This window comes from Sceloporus occidentalis, unplaced genomic scaffold, assembly GCF_023333645.1.
Source record: "Sceloporus occidentalis isolate IW3139 unplaced genomic scaffold, rSceOcc1.0.p SCAF_29, whole genome shotgun sequence".
NCBI lineage: Eukaryota > Metazoa > Chordata > Lepidosauria > Squamata > Phrynosomatidae > Sceloporus > Sceloporus occidentalis.
In genome coordinates, this window is record NW_028317009.1 from 5336209 (window position 1) to 5360399 (window position 24191).

A 24191-nucleotide genomic window follows, 5' to 3' on the forward strand; every position below is an offset into this window, starting at 1 on the left:
CCATCCCCATTCATTATACTCAATGGGGTCTAAAAGTCGGCCCTGTACCCCCATACCAAGCAAAAGGCACAGCATTCTGCCATTCTGTATAAAAGCTGCTTACCAGCCTGACCTGCATCTATTTGCGGCATTTGATAAGGTCCCAAAACGCATATTAAATTGTACCCGTTTACTACTAAATTAGCCGCCACCTTGGGGTCTCCTCTTCTGCCATCTGGCAATGCCTGCACACTACTGATATATGCCATATATATATGCCATGGAAACTGTGACCGAACCGGAGCCCAGAACCGCAGCCACCATACCAGTTATATTTTACCAGCACTAGGCTACTAGTTTAATGTTAATAAATGTGAGTTTGCAAATAGTCCTATAGGAGCAAACAGCCGTTTTTATTAATTTCAGAAAAGGTTCTACGTTCTGAGGCCAAACGCCTGTAATACCAATATATATATATATATATATTTATTATTATTTATTGTTTTATATAGTGCCATCATTTTCCATAGGGCTGTATATATATACAAGTTCACAAGTGACCTTTTTACTAAAACTCATAGTTTTGAGTCAGGCCCTCACACTTCTTTTTATAAAGGGTAAAAAAAAGTACAAAAGGGAAAAAAAAAACGTTTTTTACTCTATATATACCATTATTACTATTTGGTTTGGCTGTCATAATATATTTTTATTCAATGGTTGAAAACCAACCCAAATAGTCATATTATATTATATTATATATATATATATATATATATATATATATATATATATATATATATATATAAAAGAGAGTTTTTGGTTACCTCAGTTCACATTGTCATTCACTATAATGAGTATGTTTATATTTTGTTATTTCAGTTCCATATTTTGAAACACTCTTCCCACCACAAACACCGGCAGAGTGACTTTTACTATTTTGTTTACCTTTAGCATCAAAACATTTAGACCTGTCTATTGACGCGCTGCGAATAACCCCCTCATAATGCAGCGAATACGTATCCCGCGCCACACCCAATATGGCCACCTTGTGGCTGCCTCCAGTATCATGGCTGCTGCGTGACGAAAAATATCAGCGCCAGTGGGAGCAGCAAGATGGCCGTGCCCGTGGGTGTAGAGATAGTTACAGAAGCTCTGAAAATATTAATAACTCCCAGAGGTGAGGATGGCAGATTCCGCCACTTACGGTGACAATCATGTTATTAGTCGATACTTACATACATGTTGTCCTTCTGTGTTTTTTTAGCGTCTTACAAATACCTCCCCGTGTCTTAGATATCTTCTAGAATCCGTCCAGTAAAGTAATAGCTTTACTACACAGCAAACATTACAAGAACTGTACTAAACATTCTACAGTATTTGACAGATGCCAAGTACTTTTACATGCTAAACGTTCTTACACTTAAACATGATGCGATGCATGCTGATACTGTGATGCTTTGATTGACAGATGTCAACATAAAGAGCCAGGGCATATAGAGAGAGAGATTTATAGATATAGGTAGATAGAGATAGATAGATGTAGAGAGATAAATGTATGTGTATAAATATAGCTATATAACACCTGGTATTTATGTAGCACCCTTCCTCCAGTGGGACCCTCGGAATGAAGATAATCGGCAGCTGAATAAATTGTTATTACTACCCAATGAATATATATATATATATATATGTGTATGTATAAATATATATATATATATATATATATATATATATATATATATATATATATATATATATATATAGTAGAGTAGAGTAGAGGCTGTAGCCGTATTAGTCCAGTGGTGTCAATATCAAATAACAGATGGAATAATACCTTTTTTATTGGACTAAAGGGAGAAGAGCTCCCGAAAGCTTGTCATTCCAAAATTCTGTTAGTCCAATAAAAAAGGTATTATTACAAGATACTTATTCCATCTGTTATTTGATATATATATATATATATATATATATATATATATATATATAAACATTTTACATGCTTCTTAATGAAAATGTAAATACAAATTAGCACTGTTAAGTAGTGTCATTTATTACATAAATTGTACGTTTATATATTTGTGATTGTTTAGTAATGTTTGGCCCGCCATCAATGTCCATGTTTTTTTTTATAAATTGCTTAAGTTTGTGGAGCAAGATTGATAAGTAGCTCAATTATTTTTTGCAGGTAGTGAACCTCCAGGAACAGATAAACAGGCTGCGCTGCTGAGCAGTCTCGGTTGGAATGTGTCGTCACTGGAGGAGAAACTATTAAACTCCCCAGAGTGGAAGGCGTTGGGAGATCTGCGAGACAAGGTTTTGGCAGAATCCAAATGGCTTGAAGAATGCTCAGATTTAGCACCGGAGTCACACTGGAGGTTCACGTTAGAGGCCTTGCTGCTTCTTCTTTGTTTAAAGGAGGTTATGATTGCGGTGGCTGCTTCCTTCACACCTCCCAAACCTAATCTGAGGACGCCCGAGGCCGCCCCTGCTTTGAGTCCTGACACCCTCAGCATCTCCCAGCAGAAGAGCGTGCAGTCTGTTCTGCAGTTTGTGGTGTCTATGGGAATTTGCCCGTATCTCCTTCCTGGAATTGGATTGCCTCTTCAGCAGCGGTCCGAGTTTGGAGCCCTCGTGCATAGAATGGTGTCGTGCGATGTGCCCATAATCCGCACGCGCAGGCTGTACATCTGCTGTATAACTCTTCTGGAGGTGTCTCGACACCCATCCCTGGGTAGTCTTCTGCTTACAAACCATCTAGGAGACTTAATGGCAGGGCTATGCCAACTGGGATTTTGCCCCACCAAAGCTAAGACAGAACAGAACACTTCAGAGAAGCTAAAGGTAGAACTCTGGTTGAATTTCCGCATGCATTGTGTATGTATAGACTGTCTATTAACTGGCTGATCGTTTTGCCTTTTCCTGTTTACCATTATCATTTGATTGTGAAACTAGCTGTCCTTGTTAAATGTAAGGTTTATTTTATATCACCAGATGGCAAGCCTAGTGAAGCCTTACTTATCCATTCTTAAATGTGTACATACCTTTTTTCTTTTAGGAGCTTACTGAGAGCGAGAGAGTGCAGTGTAAGGAAGCCTTACGTGGTCTCTTAGATCAGGTGTACCAACCGCTTGTTGTAAGGGAGCTGCTGATCCTACAAGGGGGTCCTAAACAGGTACAGAGGGACATGATTCTTGCCCCTTGTGTCCAGCAGTATTTAGCTATATTACATTACAGTGTGAACCATTTTCTGGTATTTCAGGGCACAAGTCCTGGTGTTTCAGCTAAGGTGTTGCGGGCTCCAGCCCCAGCTTGGGTACGCCGCCTCATCGGACAGCTCCTATCTGAGCGACTAATGAAGCCTAATGGGGTACAGGCCGTGGTGAGAGGCATCCTGGAAGGAGCAGGAGGTCAGTATCATGCATGAGTCTCATAAAATCCAAAACAGTTACAGCATTGATACAGCATTCCAGTCCGTGTGACATAGTTAAACAATGCGGGTGTTGTTGCAGCCGGTCCGGTTGGAGGATGTGATGCAGAAGCTGCAGCCAGTAACTGGAAGAAGTGTGATGCTGTGGCAAGAGTCCTGGCATCCTGCCCCCAGCAGTCCTTTTCGGTGGAGGAATATTACCAGAAGGTCTGCCCACAGGTAATGTGCCACGCTAGCAAGACGGTCCTGTGTGAGTGTTTGGACTCTCATTATATGTATATATATATATATATATATATATATATACATACACTAAAATGTCATTTATTTTCCCCAGATTCTGGATTTATTGCACATTCAGAACGCTGTAACAGCCCGTCAATTTCAGAGAGTAGCCACTGAAACATTTCTAACAATGGGACGTGAGCACCCACCGCTGGCAGAGAAGTACCTGTTCCTGCCAATGCTGGAACCGCTTCTGCGCTGTACTCGCACACATGCAGGTGAGCTTCTCGCGTGCTCTTCTCGGATGCCAAGGCATTATCCTATTATGTGTGATTACCCACCATGCAAAGAATTCTCAAACTACTGTCTCTTAATGTCTCCTTATTGCTTTAGAAAATCTTCCCCAACCAGGAGAGACGCTGGTGTCAGAAAAGGAGCTTTCACAATGCGTGGAGGACATTGTCAAAGTGAGTGAAAATACAGAGTAATCAGAGGATACTTTGACACCTTAAAGATTCAGGAATCATCATTGCAAATGATGGGCTCTGCAATGTAGGAGCTCCTTTGCACCTATTAATTTGGGTAAAAATGCAGAGCTATGCCAAATTTATGCATTTTCCTTTCACAGGAGTGTACTTTTTATACCCATCATACTATTTTTTTTTTCACAAATGCAGGTTTTTGTGGTGGGGAACAATCCCACGTCGGCTGTGCTTTACTTCACACAACAAGTACTCTCAGCCGTCTTCTCTTTGTACTGCTTTACCCGACAGAACGTGTCCCACTTAAGGTAAGAATGTTAGTGGCTGTTAGGAGAGAGACAGTGTGTGACCTTATTGTGGATGACTTGGTAGTATGTTTTTTCCATACTCTTGGCTGTGTTTTTTGAGGATAATTGCAGCTATATATATTTTTTGACTTGGTAGATCTCCATGTCAGGATATCTTAATGTGGTTTTTTGAGAAATCAGCGAGAGAAACAGCCGTGGCAGCTTTAGCAGGCCTGGCTGGCTTGGATTGCTCTCTGCCCACCATGCCCACGTACTGCCAGATGAAACCAGCCAGTCTCGGAGGAGCGATAATAACAATACAAGAAAACCGGACGTAAGAAACCTTTTAATTGAGCCACTTATCCAGTTATTATCTAATTCTTATTGCAACGTCTGAAACCAGCATTTAGGAGAAACATAGTTGACACATGGAGAGTTTGTATTCACCACAAGATGGTGCTTAACATTGTCACTATTATAGAAGAGGACTTATATTTTTCTCTAGCTTACATCTCAGAACAATTTCCAGTTACCAATATACCTTAGGATCTATATGCCTCTTGACTATGTTAACTGTCCGTTGTCTCTTCCAGTGATGATGACGATAATGCTCTGTATGAGAAGGTCTCCTGGGAGCAGTGGAAGACCCAGTGCTTGGTGGAGCTCCTCTCCGTTAGCCCCGGCAGCAGTTTGGCCGCCGACTTCTTCTTGTTTTGTTTAAAGGTGACATTCATGTTTTGTCCTGTCATAGTGTTTATGCATGTCTTGTAATTAGTTTATACGTTGTATTTTAGATTCCGCTGGACAGTCATTGCATGGAACAAACGGGCAAATTGACACTTTATAAACAAGCCTGTTATCTAATTGAAAGGGATGTAACATGGATTTTTTTTTTAAATGAGAACAAGAAGAATGAGTATTATATGGATTTTCTCACATCCATTAAGTCAATTGCATTTATATCTGTCGAAATTATATAGAAGCTAACGCCACTCACTGATGAAGAGGAAGGTGAAGACCAAGATTCCAGCTCATGTGAAACCCTCCTAGACTTGGAGAAGAAGCTTACCTTGGGTCACGAGTGTCAGGAGAGGAGGCTGCAGCTTCTTCAAGTCCTGTCAGTGCTGTGTGAGAGGATATCTGACTCCATTTTCACTGATATCCAGCAGGTAGGGAGAGGGTGGTGACACCCCATGAAATCCCATCTCCTGGTCATGCTCTGTCTCTGACACCTCGATCTCCCCGTGCAGGTGGTTGATTTTGTTGCTGTTACTTTGGAGCGGTCATGTACAAGACTTATGGTTTCAGAAGGGGGCACTGTGGTATCGCAGACACTCAGTATGTGTATGGGACTTGTGGCAGCCATGTTGGGAGGGGCAGTAAAGGTGAGTTCTGGACTGATGTAGTGGTTTTTGGGGAAACATTCCCCTTTAATTCCTTCCTTCTCTGCTGATAACTTGTTGTAGTGCCAAGCCTTGATTCATAACAATTGGTGCCAGGTTAGGGGTGACTCAGGTGTCTTGTAGCATGAGCTGACAAGAATGCATTTCCCATGATTTCCTGTATAAAATTTGCTTGTGACCTAATTCATTGCCCCATTTAAGCACGAGTTGCTGATTTTACTTTTTGGAAACCAACTTTAAGCGTCTGATCATTATACCTTTTAAAGCAATGTAACTTTTGACAGTTCTTATCAAATATTAAACTTATATATGCCATAGGCTTTTCTCTTGCTGCATTTTGGTAAATGATACCAAGAATGGCCTAGTAATGACTTTTGGTGATTTTGACTAGTCGGGCTCTACACAGAGAATACAACGGGTACGTGAGCAGTGTCATTTATCACATCACAATAACTTCTGACAGAAGCCCTCGGACTGAAGATGTAGTAAACAGAATATTAAATATCCTGCTCTGTAACCAATCATTACATTATAGTGGGTGGTATATAGTGGGATAGGATGAGTGTGGAGAAGTTGCCCTCCCGCTCAGAACATGCCATCCGCAGTCCACTTCCTTGGATAGTCAGCCACGTCCCTTGAATAAAAGCCATGGGTTGAGAAATCTTATACAGAAATGCAACATGTTTTCCAATCTTGCTTACAGTTCTGTGCTCGCGTGTAGGAAATACTTAAACGAACACCATTTCTGGATCCAGGCAGTCAGTAGATATTTAGAATCTTGGTGATACTCAGTGTTAATATTATATTCTGGAGCCACGCTTACAGACCAACTCTTACTAAATCTTTCTTTTCTTCAGCTGACATCACCTGATTTTGAGCATCTAAAGAAGCTTTTACCACTACTTGAGAGAGTATCACTCACTCACCCGGAGCCAGTTATTCAAGAGCTGGCGAGTGACCTGCGCATTAGCATTGCCACCCATTGCTCTGTTCCATTACCACCCTGGACCTGTGCCGGACAGGCATCAGCACAGGCCAAGAAAGAACCTGAAAGCCGAGTCTCTGAGCCCTGTGACTTCCAGGAGATACTGGGCAGTGCGCAGCATTCTGACGTTCCCACTCGGGCCGCTGCCCTGCGGACCCTGACACGTCTGCTGGAGCAGAGGCACCCCCAGGCCCTGGAGCACAGAGAGAAGCTTCTGCAGGTGATGATCCTAATACCTCCTATCTTACTACCTCGCACAGGTTTAGTATTTGAATGCCTACTAACATTCAGACTTTTGTTACAGCTGTGTCTGGCAAACCTGGAGGAAGAGGATCCCTTTGTGTATCTGTCAGCAATTCAAGGTAAAGTGGGTTTCTCAATGCTAACAAAAAAAAACGACTTGTTTATCTCACTGATCCTGCCAGTGGTGTACTATACCAAGATTTAAGAATCAAGTATGTGGAAGGCTGATCCATTGACTGAAACATTTGTGTTTGAATAATAATAAAAAAAATCGTAAAAATAGTATGTCCTGTAATTCTTGAAACCTGGGATTTCCCAGCAACGCCTTACAATTTCCTTAATTTACACCCCTTGCACCAATACTGTTTTAACCAGTGTGGCAGCTGCCCCCTTTCTAAGCGTTCCACTAGAAGCCTCTTGCATCCCTGTAAAGATCAGTTTGGAGATAACTAGTTCCAGGTCCTCCATTCAGGTGAGGACAGAGAGTATCTCTATTGTTCAACGAGACAATGTACCCTGTGTTTCTTAGAGGCTTTCCAGGATGGAGAGTAGAAGTCGAGCAGAGAGCAGCCTTTGATCTACAAGCTTAAAGGCTGTAGTCTAACCATTAATAAAGTGCTTGCGGGGAGGGGCGCACCTTCAAACAGTTCCATTTAGGCACGTAGATCACTTTAAGGGAAAACTTTATTAGGAAACCAATCTTGGATTTTAACCTAACATAGGCTATATCCAATAAGCCTTACCAGACACGTCTTAGCTAATTCCACTGTATGTCTCCAGTGTTTCGGTTATAGATGTATTTTGGTGTCTTGCTCACTCCTGGAAAGCCTGGTGCATCTAGACTTATTATTTGTTGAGGGAGATAATGCTAAGACAGAGTGACTGGCTGTATTTGTAGGATGGGGACTTACTGAGATACATGCATATGTCACTGAAAGAAGCAGATCCAAGGTGGCTTGCCTGAATAGTCAGTGTCCATAAGAATACATGTAACTGCTTTTTGATTTTTGAAAAAGCACCTCATTTGTCTGGGTATAATTTTCTCTTCAATTGTCAACAGGCATCGCTGTCCTTTCCGGAGAGTTCCCTGACCGCGTCTTCCCGGTGCTTTTGGCCCATTATGGAGATGCTGCCCCTGCCGATAGCAAAGTGCGCAGCCCAGAAAGCAGAATGAAAGTGGGGGAAGCCCTTATGCGATGTACCAGAGCAATGGGTAAAACCTGGAGACATTGTCTGTTTCATTGATTACACCACGATTTCCAAGGACCGAGAGCTGGAAACAAAAGGGCTTAGATTCCACTTCCCGTTGGCTGTACACATTATTCTGCAGTTCAAAGATTACGATTTGCCTGCTTGAGAAGAACAAACGAAAGCTCCAGACAAGCAACTCTTCTATGTGCAGTTGGAAGTTAAATGCTGTAAAAACATCCTAAATAAGCAGTGCCTTGCTCCATGCTCTGGCACGTATGATGGCTATTACTATTATATTTACTATTGTCTTTAACATCTTGGTTGGTGTAGAATAAATATGGCAGTTCATAACTGTTCTGCTCCGGGTGAAAATACAACGCGCAGCAAAGAACCAGGCACTCAATTGCACTTTGTATTTTAAACTTGACCCAGGCCCTCTCCTACCCACCCTCAGGTAGGTGATGATTCTGTTTTTCTCTTATAAGAATGCTCTTCTGTTTGCAGGGGACTTGATTTTCCAGTACAGAGATACCCTGATCCATGCTTTTCTCAGGGGCTGCAAGGAGCAGGACAGCACCCTGAGGGCCAGTAGTCTTTCCAATCTGGGGGAGCTGTGTCAGCATCTACAGTTTTCTCTGGGACCTGTTATTCAAGAAGTAGGAGCAAACACTCATTGTTTCCAGAAATCCTGCTTTGAGTTGGACCTGACATAACTTAATCAAATCTTTATCTTCCAGGTGAGTTCTTGTTTATCTGCAATCGTTCGGACCGATCCAGAGGCACAAGTGCGCAGAGCGGCTATACATGTGGTGGTTCTCCTTCTACGTGGACTCGGAGAAAAGGCTACAGAGGTGAGCGACAGAGGCTCTTTCTTGTCGGTCTTCTACATTATAACACAGTCATACTTGGGATGTTCATTTATTGCCTGCATGTAATTAGTCCTTCTAAACATTTCCAACACCATCGGTTCATTATATTTGTGCTGTTGGATTTCAGTATGATGGAGATGCAGAAAACGGCTTGGATCGCTGACACCTTACCTTGCACAAGGCTATAAAAACGGTGCTTTTGTGTACCGTTACTGCATCATTTAATTCTAATGTCCTTATATAAGGAGGCTTCAGATCTACAGCTTTAAGCCAATTTGTTCTGCGTTGTAAAATACAACACTGTGGCTCCTTTTAAGGGTTAACATCCTTCTTCTTGGCACTCGCAGCGAGCCGTGCAAGGGTACTGTGAGCTCAGCACCTGCATGAATTCTATTTCTTAATTACCCACTGTGCGAAGCTGCCAATTTCTGCAGCTCTGTTCATTTTTCATTGGTGGGAGCCCTCTTCCATGCTATTAATAGCCCCCTTCCATTCTATTAATAGCCCCTGTGCAAAAAATGTCAAGATCAGCCCCTCAACAACATGATTAAATGTATTTAAACGGAGATTTATTGAGAGCGCATAGCCTTCCTGTTTTTTTATGCTGCAGGCTTACATATTAGTTGCAAGAAAAGCAAACTGTGTGTGTTGGGGGGGTATCTGGTTGGGAGGGTCTCGCTGCCGAATTTGCAGTGCTGCCAATAATTTATCTATTTTTACAGTATTTCCAGAAACTGCAGATTGTTGTAGGCAGCTGCTGCAGAATCGATGATCTTATTGTAAGCTGTATAATAGTGTTGAAGTAATTGTCCCTGCCTAAAAAAAAAATAAAACTTAACTTGCTGTAATTGAAAACTCTAACCAATGCCCTTCTGTAGTATAGTACCCCCACACATATGCCCCATCCAGCAATTATTGCTCTAATGGATGTTAATGATATCAAGCGTGAGAGGATTGAGTGACTATATAGGGAAATTCTCACCGTGTTATAATTCATGTTAAACAAATGCAGCAACATGTCCCTGATGCGCGGGGAGAGACTGAGTCACAAGCGTTAAAGCAGAGATTTACTGTTTGACTTAACCCCTTTATTGCGGGTTGTAGCAGATACGTGTGAAATCACAGCGTTATATCTGTGTCCCGTTGACGCCACAACTCCTACTGTTTTTCCGTGAGCAGGTTGTGTCCAGGACCACAGTTGAGCTTGTTTGGTGCAGATACACTCTCGGATACAGAGGAAAACCATTTGCTCCATACATTACGTAACAGCGTGACTTGCACTGTTTGATTGCTTTAAAAGAAACCCTAAAATCTGAGGATTAAATGTAAAGGTTTTTGTTTCTATACGAGGTGATCCTTTCTTTCGATAATAACCTCGTGTAACAACAGGTTTAATGTGGAAGACGGTCCAAACAGAAAGAAGAGAGAGACACGTCTGTTTAGGGCGTGTGGAAGGAGTTAGCGATAGACTGCATGGCACTGAGAAAGCGTGGGTTCACCTTATAGCGTTCTCATGTTCGCTAATAACCTTCACTGTGATAAGATTACAAAACTGGCTCGTAGGCTCTGCTGAATGAAATGCCCGGGAAGCTGGCCTTGCAGTCAAGGTTATAGCATATAGTAGAACAGGCTTGGATGAGACGGAGGGGTGAATATGCCCAGATTCTGCAGTGCGAGTTAGTATTTTAGAATGTTAGCAATTATAAGATAAATCAGCACTAGTTCATTTCATAAAGACTGATATTACATGGATATGTATGCCGGTTGTACATTCTTCAGCAAAAATCAGTAGGCACCATTGGCAAGTGCCAGAACAGTCTGCCCGTTGGTGATGAATACATTAGATTTAGAGAGAGCCTCTCATATGCATCCATAAGGAACCCACAGGATTGCTGAGACGATGTAAATCTTGGCTTACCAAACTCAGTTCCTCTAATAACTGTGCGTAGAGTTAAAGCGATCTTCATACCAGTTTATATATTTCATTACATTATTTTAAGTATTTCATGGAATATCCCTCCTATATTCTTCTTCCCGCTGCTGATGCCAGTAATCCTTAGTAATCTTAGTTTCAGGGAACCTAGCCTCCGGCAGAAAACGCATTGGGTGTGACTGTCCCTTTGAAGCCGTGGTATAATTCCTTTTACAAGGCGGTTTATATATTTTTTTTAAGATCTAGCAAACTAATTTGTCTAAATGAAGAGAATATCCTAGCATCCGTGGAGTCCCCAAGTACAGCACATGTCGCCGAGTCGTAGTAACGTCCTGCTGACGATAAGTCTGAGCTTGTCTCTTCTCCGTCCTTGCAGGTCCTGCGTGATGTTTTACTGGACCTGTACCGGCTGCTAAAGTTTGTAGTGCGCTGCGAATCCGACTCTGTGTCTGTTCTTCACGCTCAGCTGGGTCTGGAAGAGCTGGACGGCATCATGCGGACTGCTCTCCTACCCCCCCAGAAACTGGAGAAGAAGATCATAGTCCTTCCTTAGGCAACCGGTGGCTGCCTCGCGGCCATTGGACATTTATTTTTCTACGATGCAAATTGTAATAAACGCTGTATGTTTCCGTAAATCATCAGTGCCTATAAATTCTCGCTGAGCCCTTGCACTCGGTCTCAAGAAATGACTGGCTTTAAAGCAATAAACACTTGACATACCAAGATCAAGAGTAAACACGGATTGATGTTCTTCTTTCGTGTTGTCCCTCACTTAAATACATTGGAACGACCCATTTTTTCACAGGTTCCGTTACGTGTCAGTGACATCATGTGAGATTAGGCAGGAAACTGGGGGTCACAATGCACGGAGGGGGGCAGATTGTTGCATCTCTCTTTAGCTTTGGTATTTTTCTTAAACCCTCTTTAGAAACTTGCTGCTTCTGCAACTTATTTTATGAATGGGGAAGTCAAATAAAATTAAGAGGTCATCCAAACAAAAATGCGCAGCCCTTAATAACAGAGCTGGAAAAGCCAAGCTGAAGCCCAAAGCTTGGCTCGTTATGTCTCGAGCTAAGCTGCTTACAACACCTCCTCTTCCAAGTTTAGGTCAGAAACTTCATACTTTAAAGGACATGTAAAAAGTGCTGGGTAATCAACAAGGTGGACAGTCTATAGTTTATTGGTCTCCAGAACAATCTTGTTGGGGGACATTGATCCTCGTTGCACCTGGACCCTGACACACTTTAAAGCATGACAGGGACCTTCTGACATGTAATCAACTACACGGTCACATAAAAGCTCTCGCAGCTCGCAGTTTCTCCTTCAATCTCGAACTCACTGCCATAGCTTTAGCCGGTGTGACGCTGCTAACCATCATCATCACGTTGGCTTCGCTTTCCACATTCACCACCCGTAGGTGTCGGCCATGATTATGTTTATGGATGAGGGTTTTTTTCCTTGCAGGAGGATGGGAGAAAGACGTCCCTGTTCCTCTCTCCTCTCCTGGATCTCATTTCAGTCTCTCCAAACAAGGAGATTTTTGTGTTTATATAAAAAGAGAGGGTAGAAAGAAGTTTATTTTTATCGCAATGGCAGGCTGGTCATTTAATGCGAAGGTAAGGCGTCCTCCGCCACTAGATTTATACTAGTAATATATTTTCAGGCACTTTGTATCAGAGACAGGCTGCAGTGCAGATACGAAGCTAGGAGTTAAAGGAATCAACAAAGTAAATGGAGTGCAGCATACGATTCTGTGAACTCTTATAAAACATCACGAGTTGAGTAAGTGTAACTTTCAGATCATTTATCAGGGTTATTATACGGTAGCCTAGGAAACAGGGACACTCTGCCAAGCGGGTTTATTTCGAGTTTTCTCAGTCTCTTACTTGGTTCAGCTTGCACTCTTATCAGTCACCTCTCCGCTTCCATGATTGGGGGCTGGTGACGTTCCAGCTGCTGTCCATTCTGCATGCAGAGCAGGTCGGACCCCGAGCCCTGAATCTGCAACTATTGTTGGGCTGTTACCACGGCGCTCCTGGGAAAGTGGTCTGTGTCTTTCTTTGCTTGAAACGTAACTTTAAACTTTACCTGGTACAGAATTTGCTGCGCAGTAAACAGGTATTATTATGAATAATAATAATAATAAAACCTGGTGCAGAATTTGCTGCACATTAAAGAGATATTATTATTATTAATAATAATACCTAGTACAGAATTTGCTGCACAGTAAAGAGATTTTTATTATTATTATTAATACCGGTAATACCTGGTACAGAATTTGCTGCACAGTAAAGATATTATTATTATTATTAATAATAATGTCTGGTACAGAATTTGCTGCATAGAAAAGAGATATTATTATTATTATTATTATTATTAATCATAATAATAATAATGCCTGGTACAGAATTTGCTGCACAGTAAAGGGATCCTACAGAAAGAATTATTTTAGGCAGCAACCGGTTTCCATGTTAGTGGTAGTAGAAGGTAATTATTGGTTCCACTGGCGTTAATTCTGGTATTTTTCACTAACAGATGCACCATAATTTAGTATAATCATTAATTACGCATTAATGGCCTTGCTGGTAAGTGGAGTGCAGCTAGTGCCAGGCCTGTGAGGGCTGAAGCGTTACGGCTCGTTACTGGGTTTCATAACCATCACCCCCCCAGGCTGAGAGGAGTCACCCCCAGAAGCATGCCATGCTAGGGTAGTACAGAAGGGTGTGGTGTACATACAAGAAGCATGAGTTCTGACTCCTGGGGTAGGGCAGGCCAAGATCTACTGTAAGGATGGGGAAGGTCATGATTAGACACATCCCTGACCCTGAAGAACTAACAATTTAGCTGCGTGAACCCGGTATACTGTGCGCTATTACATAAATCCCAGGTCAGCATCATCAATCATCATTTAACCCTTTAACCTTCAACCCATACAGTGTCAGATTTGCAGGAATTACTCTGCACACCGACTGCTAGCAGATCCAAGGCACAATGGGAGTTGTAGTCCACAGCAGATGGAGTGCCATTTCTGCTAAGGACATGCACGCCTTCTCATGTCTTTGAATAGCCATGACCCTTGGTGAATTATCTTAATATTAATCTTGAAATTAAAACATTGCTTTACATTTGAAATCTGTTTAAAAAGGCAATTTGAAGGTTTTGAGGGTTAATGCATAAAATTATCCTAATTTGCAGCTATTATCCGAATCCCCCTTAAAAACAATGAAGGAATGGATTGCAGCAAGAAGCTGATATGACGGTTTGTATCAATATGTAGCAAACATATCGATCCTGGAGCTCACAACCTGCAATTACAGGGCTGCTGCACAGGGACCCCCACCATACTACACTGCGGGGGCATCAAAGGGAGGGGCGGAAGGGGGAGGTATTCAACCATTAGAGTGCCGCACTGATGCTCAAATGGTTAATGTCAGGTGTAGGTTTGAGATTTTCTGGGTTAAAAAGACGGGGAAGCCCTGGCTCTGGACATAGGTTCGGGGTGGGGGGCTGGAAGAGGAGGAGGAAAGTTAGAGGTTAAGACAACCTGCTAACAGAGGAGGGAGGAAAGAAAGAAGGAGGGAGAGGGGGAGATGGATGAATGAGGTGAGGCTTGGAGTACAGTACAGAACGATTAGACTGTGCTAGAGGAGTGAGAGCTGGGGTGGAGAGGTGTAAGGGGAGTGAGAGGGGTGTGTGGGGCACAGGGAATCATGATGGGGTGGAGAGCTGTGGGGGGTACATGGTATTAAGAGGTAGTGTGTGTGTGGGGGGGGGGGTGACAGGGGAAGTGTGCGGGAGGCCAGGAGATGATGACCGCTGGGAGAGAAAAGATGCCTGGGGCAGACGGTGAAGTGACTGCAGAATAGCCCGGAGAATCCGCAGCACGGTGAGACCCACGGGGTATGTGTCACTGTGGGAGGGGGGCACTAGCTGTAGACCTCAGCCTGCACGACCTGTATATCCGTGGAAGTCATGATGATGATCACCCCTTTGCCCTACACTTAACGATCCGCATATAAATGACTTTAAAGATACATTGTATCCATGTTCTGTTAGGGCTGGAACTTTCCTTAAAGTAAATTTTCTGCATAGGCATAGCTTTACCCCGTGCCATCTCCACGAGGTGTAGGTGCTGCTCTGCGGTGGATACCTGGCCACTGGCCACCCCCCCAAGGGCAGGAGGGATGCTTCAAGGGCTTCAGCAATAAACGTGATGCTGACATTGCCCCCATTTCATACCTCTGCTCTGCAATGTGTTTCTGTAATCCCTGCAGCGACATATTAAGAGGATTATTAACCAAGAAACAATGAGATGAGGGGTACTTTCCAGATAAAATAGAAGTTACATGGAAATCGACTCGGTAACTACATAAAGGATGCCCCCCCCATGCATTTCACCCCAGAATTATTGACCCTTACAACACAAAAGATGTTAGTTCAAAAGTAGACCATGTGTCTGCCTTATGCCATGTGTCTGTATCACCAAGACTAGGAACTAGTATTCCCTGTGACAGAGAAGATATTTTGGTTAAGGAGGAAGCAGAACATGGGTCACCGGTGCTTCCCCATGCTGGGGTGACCCACACAATCCATGGGGTACCAGGATAGCCTCTCCCATCACAGGATGGCACAGGGTGTGACATGTAGTTTTACATAGGATACTGTATTTCTACTTCCATTGCAACATAAGTGGCCAGTCTTGACTTGCAAAAGAGCTTTGTGGCCATGCAATGTTCGGATCCAGCACAGATCTGTAGGGTGCCTTGTAGCAGGGATGTACAGTATGTGAGTTCAATATTTTGGATTTGCTGCCATTCTCTTAATCTTAGTTGTTACAGCTACAGACAAGCTGGAGACTCCCTCCAACATAAACCTGTTATTACAGCTCAGTTTGACCCCCCCCACGCCTCTCATAACTTTCTTTTGAAGTCAGTTTCCCACAAAGATCCAGAAACAGGTATGTCCCTTTATATTACATTTTCATGATGCTTGAGTCCAGCACTATAGTAGTGATAACAAAGTAGTAGAATATCTACAGATGCCATCAACCTAGCACCAGATCACATTGCGAGAGCTCTGGATTCCATCCCTGTTCTTGTTTGGTGCATTGGAATTTCAAATAGACTAGAATCTCCTAAATTGGGACTTCTAATTGTGTCCCAAATGGCCTTATAATAGAGGAAGATTGAGTGGGCATTCTTCAGATTACAGGGCAGGTAATATTAGGTTTTTAGTAGGAAGGTGCCTTTTATTCTTGTAGTTTAGTCATCTGACAACCAAGGTTCATGGCAAAGTCACTTTTATCTCTGAGGATTTTTTTATTTTCAGGTTCAAGTTCTAAATCAATGAATTATACAGTGTAGACTCTTACAATCAGATCTGTGTTTCGAGATGTAAGTGCACTTTGATATATTATTAAAGCAAATGATGCTTATTTTTAGCTATTTTCTATGTAAAGCTATAAGACTGCTACATAACAATGCATTCTGCTTCAATAACTGCAGCTAAATTATCAGCTCTTTGGGTGTAGAACCATCTCTCCAAGAATGTGTCTAATGCTTCCCTTTCTTTCTTGGCACAGATGCCTGGGCGGCTGCAGACAGCTTTGAAGGTTTTAGGCACCAGCCTGTTTGCTGTGCTGGTGTTGGGGGGCATCCTTGCTGCTTATGTGACTGGCTACCAGTTCATCCACACGGACCAGCACCATCTCTCTTTTGGACTATATGGAGCCATCCTGGGCTTACATTTGGTGACCCAGAGCTTATTTGCCTTTCTGGAGCACAGAAGGATGCGTGGGGGTGGTGGTCAGGGTCCAACAGGAACCTCATCAGTAGCTCTGTGCATTGCAGCTTATCAGGAGGACCCAGAGTATTTGCGAAAGTGCCTGCGGTCAGTTAGAAGACTCTCCTACCCTCATCTGCGAGTGGTGATGGTGGTGGATGGAAATTCAGAAGATGACAGATACATGATGGAGATATTCAGAGAGGTCATGGGTTCAGAGGGTACAGGTTGCTACATCTGGGATACCAACTACCATGAAAAGGAAGGAGAAGGTCAGGAAGGCGAGAAGGGGGTGCAGGAGCTGGTGAAGAACTTTCCCTACACTTGTATTATGCAGAAGTGGGGAGGAAAGAGAGAAGTGATGTACACGGCCTTCCGAGCTCTTGGAGACTTTGTGGATTACGTGCAGGTCAGTAAGACTTTACAGCGGTGCTTCTCAAACCATGGTGTACTAACTAAAGGGAATTCAAGGTAGCCTTTGGCATGATACACAGGGACATGTTATGAAAAAGGAACTGTCCATGAATTTGAGACCGGTGACCTAAATAAATGTAGCATATATAAATATATAAATAAAGGATAATAATAATAATAATAATAATAGCAGACAGAAGGATAGTCATCATATCTTCTTCAGTTTAATAATGTTTCCATCATCAGTCACTTAAATCTATAAAACACAATTATTGTATTCCTAGGACTTTTTCAAAATAGTCTGCCCAGTATTATATCCACAGGTTTCACCAGAAATAAAGGCATTTACGTAATGGAAGTGGAGAGATTTCCCTCCATTAATAGAAACCCCACTAGGTCCTCGTTATGCTACTAAAGAATGCCACATTTTCCCATATTAGGCTTTTTAGAATAATGTAGGAACTGAAGAGGTTCACATAACAAAAAATAAACATCCGATTTGGGATTTTGAAACATTTAAAATTAAGTCCTAAGTAAAAAAAAAAAACGGCAGAAGGGTTAGCTTAGGTGGAGGCATTGTGTCAAAGTGACTGTAAAACATGTAACATTGTTATCAGTGCCCATGTTTGGTTAAATTATGCTTTACAAGCAAATGCTTAAAAAATAAACAAATAAAAATAGGCATTTCTAACACAAGCTACTGATTCACTTTGAATGCAATACTTATTTTCATATGGATAATTGCAAACTATATTAATATCACTATGTGCCACCCTTGCTTGAGGGCCTGTCGTGTCCCAATGGGGGGGTCTCTGAAACTTTTTAAACTTCATTAATGTTTGCACACCTCTGCGCTAGATAGTTGCAGCATTGCATGGACTGCCACATAGCCGGAAAGGGTTGAAGCTATAGATGTGCAGAGCAAATGTTATATACAGGAAAATCTTTTCCTGGTGCAGTACAAGTAGCCGTTTCATTTGAATAAAGAGGATCTGTTTTCCAGCAGAAGGAAGATAATTTTGTGGTTATATTAGTTTCCAATGTTGCAAGAAACAAACTTGAAAAATGTCCTCTCTAAATCAGATCCGCATATTCACTTGGGTCTGCAACTGTCTATGGCTTAATTTCCTCTTTGCCATTCGATGTCCCTGAGTTGGCGTCAAGAATGAGTTTGAAAAATCCTTGACCTGATATCCACGTCATAGACATAATATCAATTTGATTATTCTGTACAAAGCAAATTAACCTTTTAATGTTACTGTGAAATGCAAACAAAAGTGGTTTTGTTTGCAATTCACCAACTTGGATCCGACTTAAATATGGAATTTGCCGCTGGATGATGTAAATACTTGCTGAATTTGTAAAATTGCCAAGTATGTCCTGTGACACCTTGTGTTTTGTGGGCAATTTGTTCTTTAACCGTGTCCCCTGTCTCTGGCTGTAGGTCTGTGATTCTGACACCGTGCTGGACCCGGCCTGCACTGCCGAAATGTTACGTGTGCTAGAAGAAGACCTAAACGTAGGTGGAGTTGGTGGAGACGTGCAGGTAAATGGTTAATGGCGATTCCGCCATGATGGATCAACACATTGGGTCCATGTGATACCAATAACTGATATAAGACACTTCCACAAACATGTCCACAGTTGCTTCTACTAGTTCAGGTTTTGTCATTGAGCTTAAGCCAGAGGCGTATATAGGGTATGGCAGCCATGGCACGTGCCATGGGCGCCATCTCAAGGGGGGCGCCGGTGAGCGGCTTTTAAATGCCGTTTTTTTTTGATGCGGAGGAGAGAGAGGGGCGCCTAGCAACCGCTCGGCTCCCCTCATTCTCCTCCACGAGCCCTCTACCCCCGTCCCGGTGCCGGCATTTCATGCAGAGCGCCGCAATATGCCGGCATATTGCGGCGCTCAGCATGAAATGCCGGCACCAGCGAGCGGCTTTTAAACACTGATGCGGGGGAGAGAGAGGGGCGCCTAGCAACCGCTCGGTGCCCCTCATTCTCCCCCGCATCAAAAAAAAGAAGACAGCGTTTAAAAGCCGCTCGCTGGTGCCCGCTGCTTCACTGCTGGGCGCAGAAATATGACGTCATATTACGGCGCTCAGCAGTGAAGCAGCGGGCACCAGGGAGGGAGAGGGGGTTAGAAAGTGATAAGGGAGGGAGAGGGGGTTAAAAAGTGATAAGGGAGGGAGAGGGGGTTAAAAAGTGATAAGGGAGGGAAAGGGGGGTAAAAAGTGATAAGGGAGGGAGAGGGGGGTAAAAAGTGATAAGGGAGGGAGAGGGGGGTAAAAAGTGATAAGGGAGGGAGAGGGGGGTAGAAAGTGATAAGGGAGGGAGAGGGGGGTAGAAAGTGATAAGGGAGGGAGATGGGGGGGTAGAAAGTGATAGGGGAGGGAGAGGGGGTAGATATAAGTAAAGAGTGTGCATTAATGTGTGAATGTATTGTCTGAATGAGGGAGAGCATGAGTTAATGTGTGGATGAATTGTCTGAATAAGGGAGAGCATGAGTTAATGTGTGGATGCATTGAGAGCATGAGTTAATGTGTGGATGAATTGTCTGAATGAGGGAGAGCATGAGTTAATGTGTGGATGAATTGTCTGAATGAGGGAGAGCATGAGTTAATGTGTGGATGCATTGAGTGAATGAGGGAGAGCATGAGTTAATGTGTGGATGAGTTGTCTGAATTAAAGTGTGAATTAGTGAGTGACTGTAAAAGTGTTTGTGTATCATAGATGTATAATTGTGGAAGGGCAAAGATGGCACTAGCAGGAGGTTTGAGCCTTGGGGACCAAGATGGCACAGGCAGGGTGTATATGGCACAAAGATGGCACTGGCCGGACTGTTTGGGGACAAAGTTGACTTGTGCTGGGCTATTTGGGGACAAAGATTGCAAATTTTATGTGTGTAATCTGGGTGCTGGCCAGGTTCTATGTGGGCAGTATGGACGCCAGGGCTGGCTTTGGGGTGCAACCTGTGATCTATGCCTGTAATTTAGGGGGTTTTAAATATACCTTTAATGCCATGTTTTTATGTGAATTCCAATTGATTTTTACCTGCAAAGCTGGGTTTTTGTGTTATTCTGTATCCATATCTGCTATGCTCTGTTTCCATACATTATTTATGTGTACCTGCAAATACAGGGTTAATATGTCTTATTCAGTTGATGCTACGTTTCATATATTTATTGTATACCTGCAAATACAGGACTTGTATGTCTGATTCTGTTTATTTGATATATACCTTCAGTGCTGAGATCACAATTGAATTTCAATTGATCTGGGTTTGTGTGTTGATCTATACCTGCTATCGGCAGCAGGGACTAATATTTATATATATATGGGCAGCAGGGGCTAGTAAATGGGTTTTAGATATTTGGACAGGGGCGCAATTTCAGTGCTTGCCATAGGCGCTATTTTCAGTAGATACGCCTCTGGTTTAAGCACACCGGTTATTATAGACAGAGGTAGGTAGGTGAATGATGCAAGTGCTTTCAAGCTAAAGTAGTCTCTAATGTTGATTACGTTATGTTAAGTTTTACTGTTCCTTTAGTTTTCCAATTACTCCATATTTGGAAGGTATGACAAAATCTAACGTCAGAGGCATATATGCCAGGGGACCTCAGGGGACTGAGGTGCTATCTGACCATTGTTTTGCCAATGACCGTTTTACTTTTACCTCCACCTGAATTTCCACTGTTTATCTACAGATCCTGAATAAATATGACTCCTGGATCTCGTTCTTGAGCAGCGTGCGTTACTGGATGGCTTTTAACGTGGAGCGAGCCTGCCAGTCATACTTTGGCTGCGTACAGTGCATCAGCGGCCCACTTGGAATGTACCGCAACAGCCTTCTACAGTACTTTTTGGAAGACTGGTACCACCAGACCTTCCTTGGTCAGAAGTGCAGCTTTGGAGATGACCGGCATCTCACAAACCGGGTCCTGAGCATGGGATACCAGACTAAATACACTGCAAGATCCCGGTGCCTTACAGAGACTCCCACAAAGTACCTGCGCTGGTTAAACCAGCAGACACGATGGAGTAAGTCATATTTTCGTGAGTGGTTGTACAATGCTCTCTGGTTCCACAAGCACCACCTCTGGATGACATATGAATCTGTGGTCACAGGTTTTTTTCCTTTCTTCTTGGTAGCCACGGTTGTGCAGCTGTTTTACCGTGGCCGTGTTTGGAACATACTCCTTTTTTTGCTGACTGTTCAGCTCGTAGGCATTGTGAAGGCTACTTATGCCTGTTTTTTGCGAGGAAATGCGGAAATGATCTTCATGTCGCTTTATTCGCTCCTCTACATGACCAGTCTGCTCCCAGCAAAAATGTTTGCTGTACTGACCATTAACAAGTCTGGATGGGGCACATCCGGGCGCCGGAGGTTGGTGGTGAATTTCATGGGCATGGTGCCTGTGTCAGTCTGGTTTGGTGTACTAATGGGTGGACTTGTATACACGGCCTACTGCCAAAGCCACGATCCTTTTACAGAGACAGAGTTGCTATTTCTGGTGACCGGTGCCATCTTGTATGCCTGTTACTGGGTGGCACTGCTGAGTTTATACTTGGCTCTGGTAGCCCGTCGCTGTGGCAAAAAGCAAGAACTGTACAGTCTGGCACTAGCCGAGGTTTGAATGCTAGAAAATTGGTGCTGCAACTTGAATTGGCACCACTGCAGCAGAGTATTGGGGGAAAATGGCGGCAGTGAAGGTAGCAGGTAACATGGATTCATGACACGCTGAAGGGGCTTCTTCTAATTAGAAAGGTAACCCAGGTAGTGAACATTTTAAGTTTTAGCATGCAACCGGGGGTATTTCTCACCAGCAAGGTCTTATACATATTCTATAAGACTGTACTATGCAAATATATACCTCAGGCGGGTTAAACCACAAGCCAGCTGCCAAAGAGTTAATAGGTCCTTGGTGCAGCCTTAATAAACGTGTGTTCAAATATCTGCGAGCATCAATGTGCTATTCACCCTGACCTGGCTAAGAGGAGCATCATACAGCTCCACCTCAAACAGGGAAGAGACTACAAGTTTACTAAACACTAAACAGGCAAGAGAGTGACGTCTAATTTCGTCAGGGAATCTTGAGCCAAATCAATAAGGTGTTCAGTATATACTATGTATAGCATGGAAAGTTCAGCTGTCCAGGGTTACATCGTATACAGGTTATCCTCAAACTTATTTTGGGGTAGGATCAGAGAAAACGTGATGATAAAATGTTGCCTGTGATGTAAGAGTTCATGCTCTTGACCAAAATGTCTGATGTCCACATCTCTGATATTAATTACCATTCAATCAACAATTAATATACACTATTATCTTCACTGCATTTCCAGTTTTTATTCAACCTGTATCTTCAAGTGGCCAACTCCATAATATTATAATTCTGTTATTTTTTTAAATGGTTATTTATTGACTCACACAAGGTAAGTATTTATTGAATACTCACCTTCAACAATTATGTCTTCAATATAAACCCCGTATTTTACATTTGAAATAAGCAGCAATACCTTTTGAAATAAAGGCAACGACAGAAAACCAAACAAAGATGGCTTTATTAAAAAGCAAATGCAGAAAACACTATTGAAAAATGTCAGAAACTTTCAAGTGTTAATTTCAAAAAAATCTGACCGCAACCGATTTCGATAAAACCTAAATTTACAAAAGAAGAAGACGGCCTTTGGATATGTAGTTTATCAACCAAACTACTCCTAATCTGGGTGAAGGTGTGGACATGTGAGCAATGTGATTAATGGTCCCCAAGGACATGATTATTTGCTCAGATATTTTTGGATATTAAATAGTCCAAGAAAATGTAAACTCAGGACTCAGGAATCCTACGCAGGGGCTAAGTTTAACCTTAAATGTATTGGAAACCCCGATTCCATCTATAGAGGAATTTGAGAACTTTCACGTAACTATTCTGTATTGGATACAGTAACATGCTGGGAGTTACTGTCCACATCATCTGGGGTGACAAGTTGCCTATTGTCCCTTTCGTTTAGGGACAGGGGACAATTAAAGCTCTAGACTCCGCCCCATAGCAACCACTAGGCCTTAGCTACATGATTAACCCTTCACATGCTAGTCAACCGCACACTTTTTCTTGCTAACCTTATTTATGCTGGCAAAGTTACCTCTGGCATAGATGCCTCTAGAAGTCAGACAAGATTCACTTGAGTCTGTCCGACGGTAAATACAGGATATTCTGCTGTGTGGTTTACAGAGAACACACTAGACATCTTCTACTCAGCACACAAGCACAGCTTTAATTCAGGAGTATGTATTTTAAGGGCCAAAATGCCAAGGTTGTTAAATTACAAAAAATATGTGCAGGGAAACACCTTTTCACTAAAAGCCATGATCCTTACCAGCCTAAGCACTGCAACAGGAATATGGGGGAGTAGAAGTTACGGGTTCGCCCCCACCTTCTAAAAAGAATCTGGTAAAACGGATGATCTAATAGCTCGAAATACCGTAGTAAGAAATTACTAGAGCATTGCTTAGGTGCATCGCTGATACTGTTACTTTTACATAAATACTGGAAGTTTACATTTTTCTGGATCCTACCACTAGCCCTTTTGTAGTAACGGATCCTTCCGTTCACAGATGACATGTAGCCTTTATAATATTTTGCAGAATAATTCTCCCAGAATCCCCATCTGAATCAATGAGGTCAGTGGCTGACTCTGGCGCGGGTTCAGAGTACTGCTGTGAAAGGCTTGGCATGTGTTCGAAAATGTAAAAGGACCTTCCCGCCATGGGCCAAGACCAACATACTCGTGAACCTGCTGCATTTCAAATGGTTTATTTTAAACATTTGGGAACTGCATTTCTTTATTTTTAATGAAAAGTTGATAAAATAAAGCTTGAAATAAATAAACTTGTGATTATAATGTTGTGGCTGTTGTTTAACCCCAATAATATACCATTAACAGTTCTTCTCTAGTCATCTGTTTCAG

At 42.6% G+C, this 24191-nt stretch overlaps 2 protein-coding genes across 2 annotated transcripts; both read left to right on the top strand.

The window, feature by feature from the left end:
- The first annotated feature begins 1016 nt into the window (after nt 1-1016).
- LOC149299180 (transport and Golgi organization protein 6 homolog) lies at nt 1017-11577 on the top strand. Its single transcript, XM_089486649.1, has 18 exons — nt 1017-1104; nt 2165-2820; nt 3035-3151; nt 3239-3386; nt 3489-3625; nt 3744-3909; nt 4025-4098; nt 4309-4421; nt 4558-4734; nt 4994-5123; nt 5381-5569; nt 5651-5785; nt 6661-7008; nt 7093-7150; nt 8092-8244; nt 8727-8878; nt 8960-9073; nt 11401-11577. The coding sequence occupies exons 1-18, from the start codon at nt 1017-1019 to the stop codon at nt 11575-11577; spliced, it is 3132 nt and encodes a 1043-aa protein (XP_089342775.1).
- A 5028-nt stretch (nt 11578-16605) lies between these two features.
- Nucleotides 16606-21856, top strand: LOC149299181 (hyaluronan synthase 3). The gene is made up of 3 exons (XM_089486484.1): nt 16606-17214; nt 18664-18765; nt 20927-21856. The coding sequence occupies exons 1-3, from the start codon at nt 16606-16608 to the stop codon at nt 21854-21856; spliced, it is 1641 nt and encodes a 546-aa protein (XP_089342610.1).
- The last annotated feature ends 2335 nt before the right edge of the window (nt 21857-24191 follow it).

What these genes read in the sequence shown, in the direction of transcription:
- LOC149299180 (XM_089486649.1), top strand. Translation starts at nt 1,017, where the DNA reads ATGGCCACCTTGTGGCTGCCTCCAGTATCATGGCTGCTGCGTGACGAA. An exon ending in GCAGCAAGATGGCCGTGCCC is followed by an intron (nt 1,105 to 2,164) that starts GTGGGTGTAGAG and finishes TATTTTTTGCAG; the next exon opens with GTAGTGAACCTCCAGGAACA. An exon ending in GTATCTGTCAGCAATTCAAG is followed by an intron (nt 7,151 to 8,091) that starts GTAAAGTGGGTT and finishes AATTGTCAACAG; the next exon opens with GCATCGCTGTCCTTTCCGGA.
- LOC149299181 (XM_089486484.1), top strand. Translation starts at nt 16,606, where the DNA reads ATGCCTGGGCGGCTGCAGACAGCTTTGAAGGTTTTAGGCACCAGCCTG. An exon ending in ACTTTGTGGATTACGTGCAG is followed by an intron (nt 17,215 to 18,663) that starts GTCAGTAAGACT and finishes CTCTGGCTGTAG; the next exon opens with GTCTGTGATTCTGACACCGT. An exon ending in GAGTTGGTGGAGACGTGCAG is followed by an intron (nt 18,766 to 20,926) that starts GTAAATGGTTAA and finishes GTTTATCTACAG; the next exon opens with ATCCTGAATAAATATGACTC.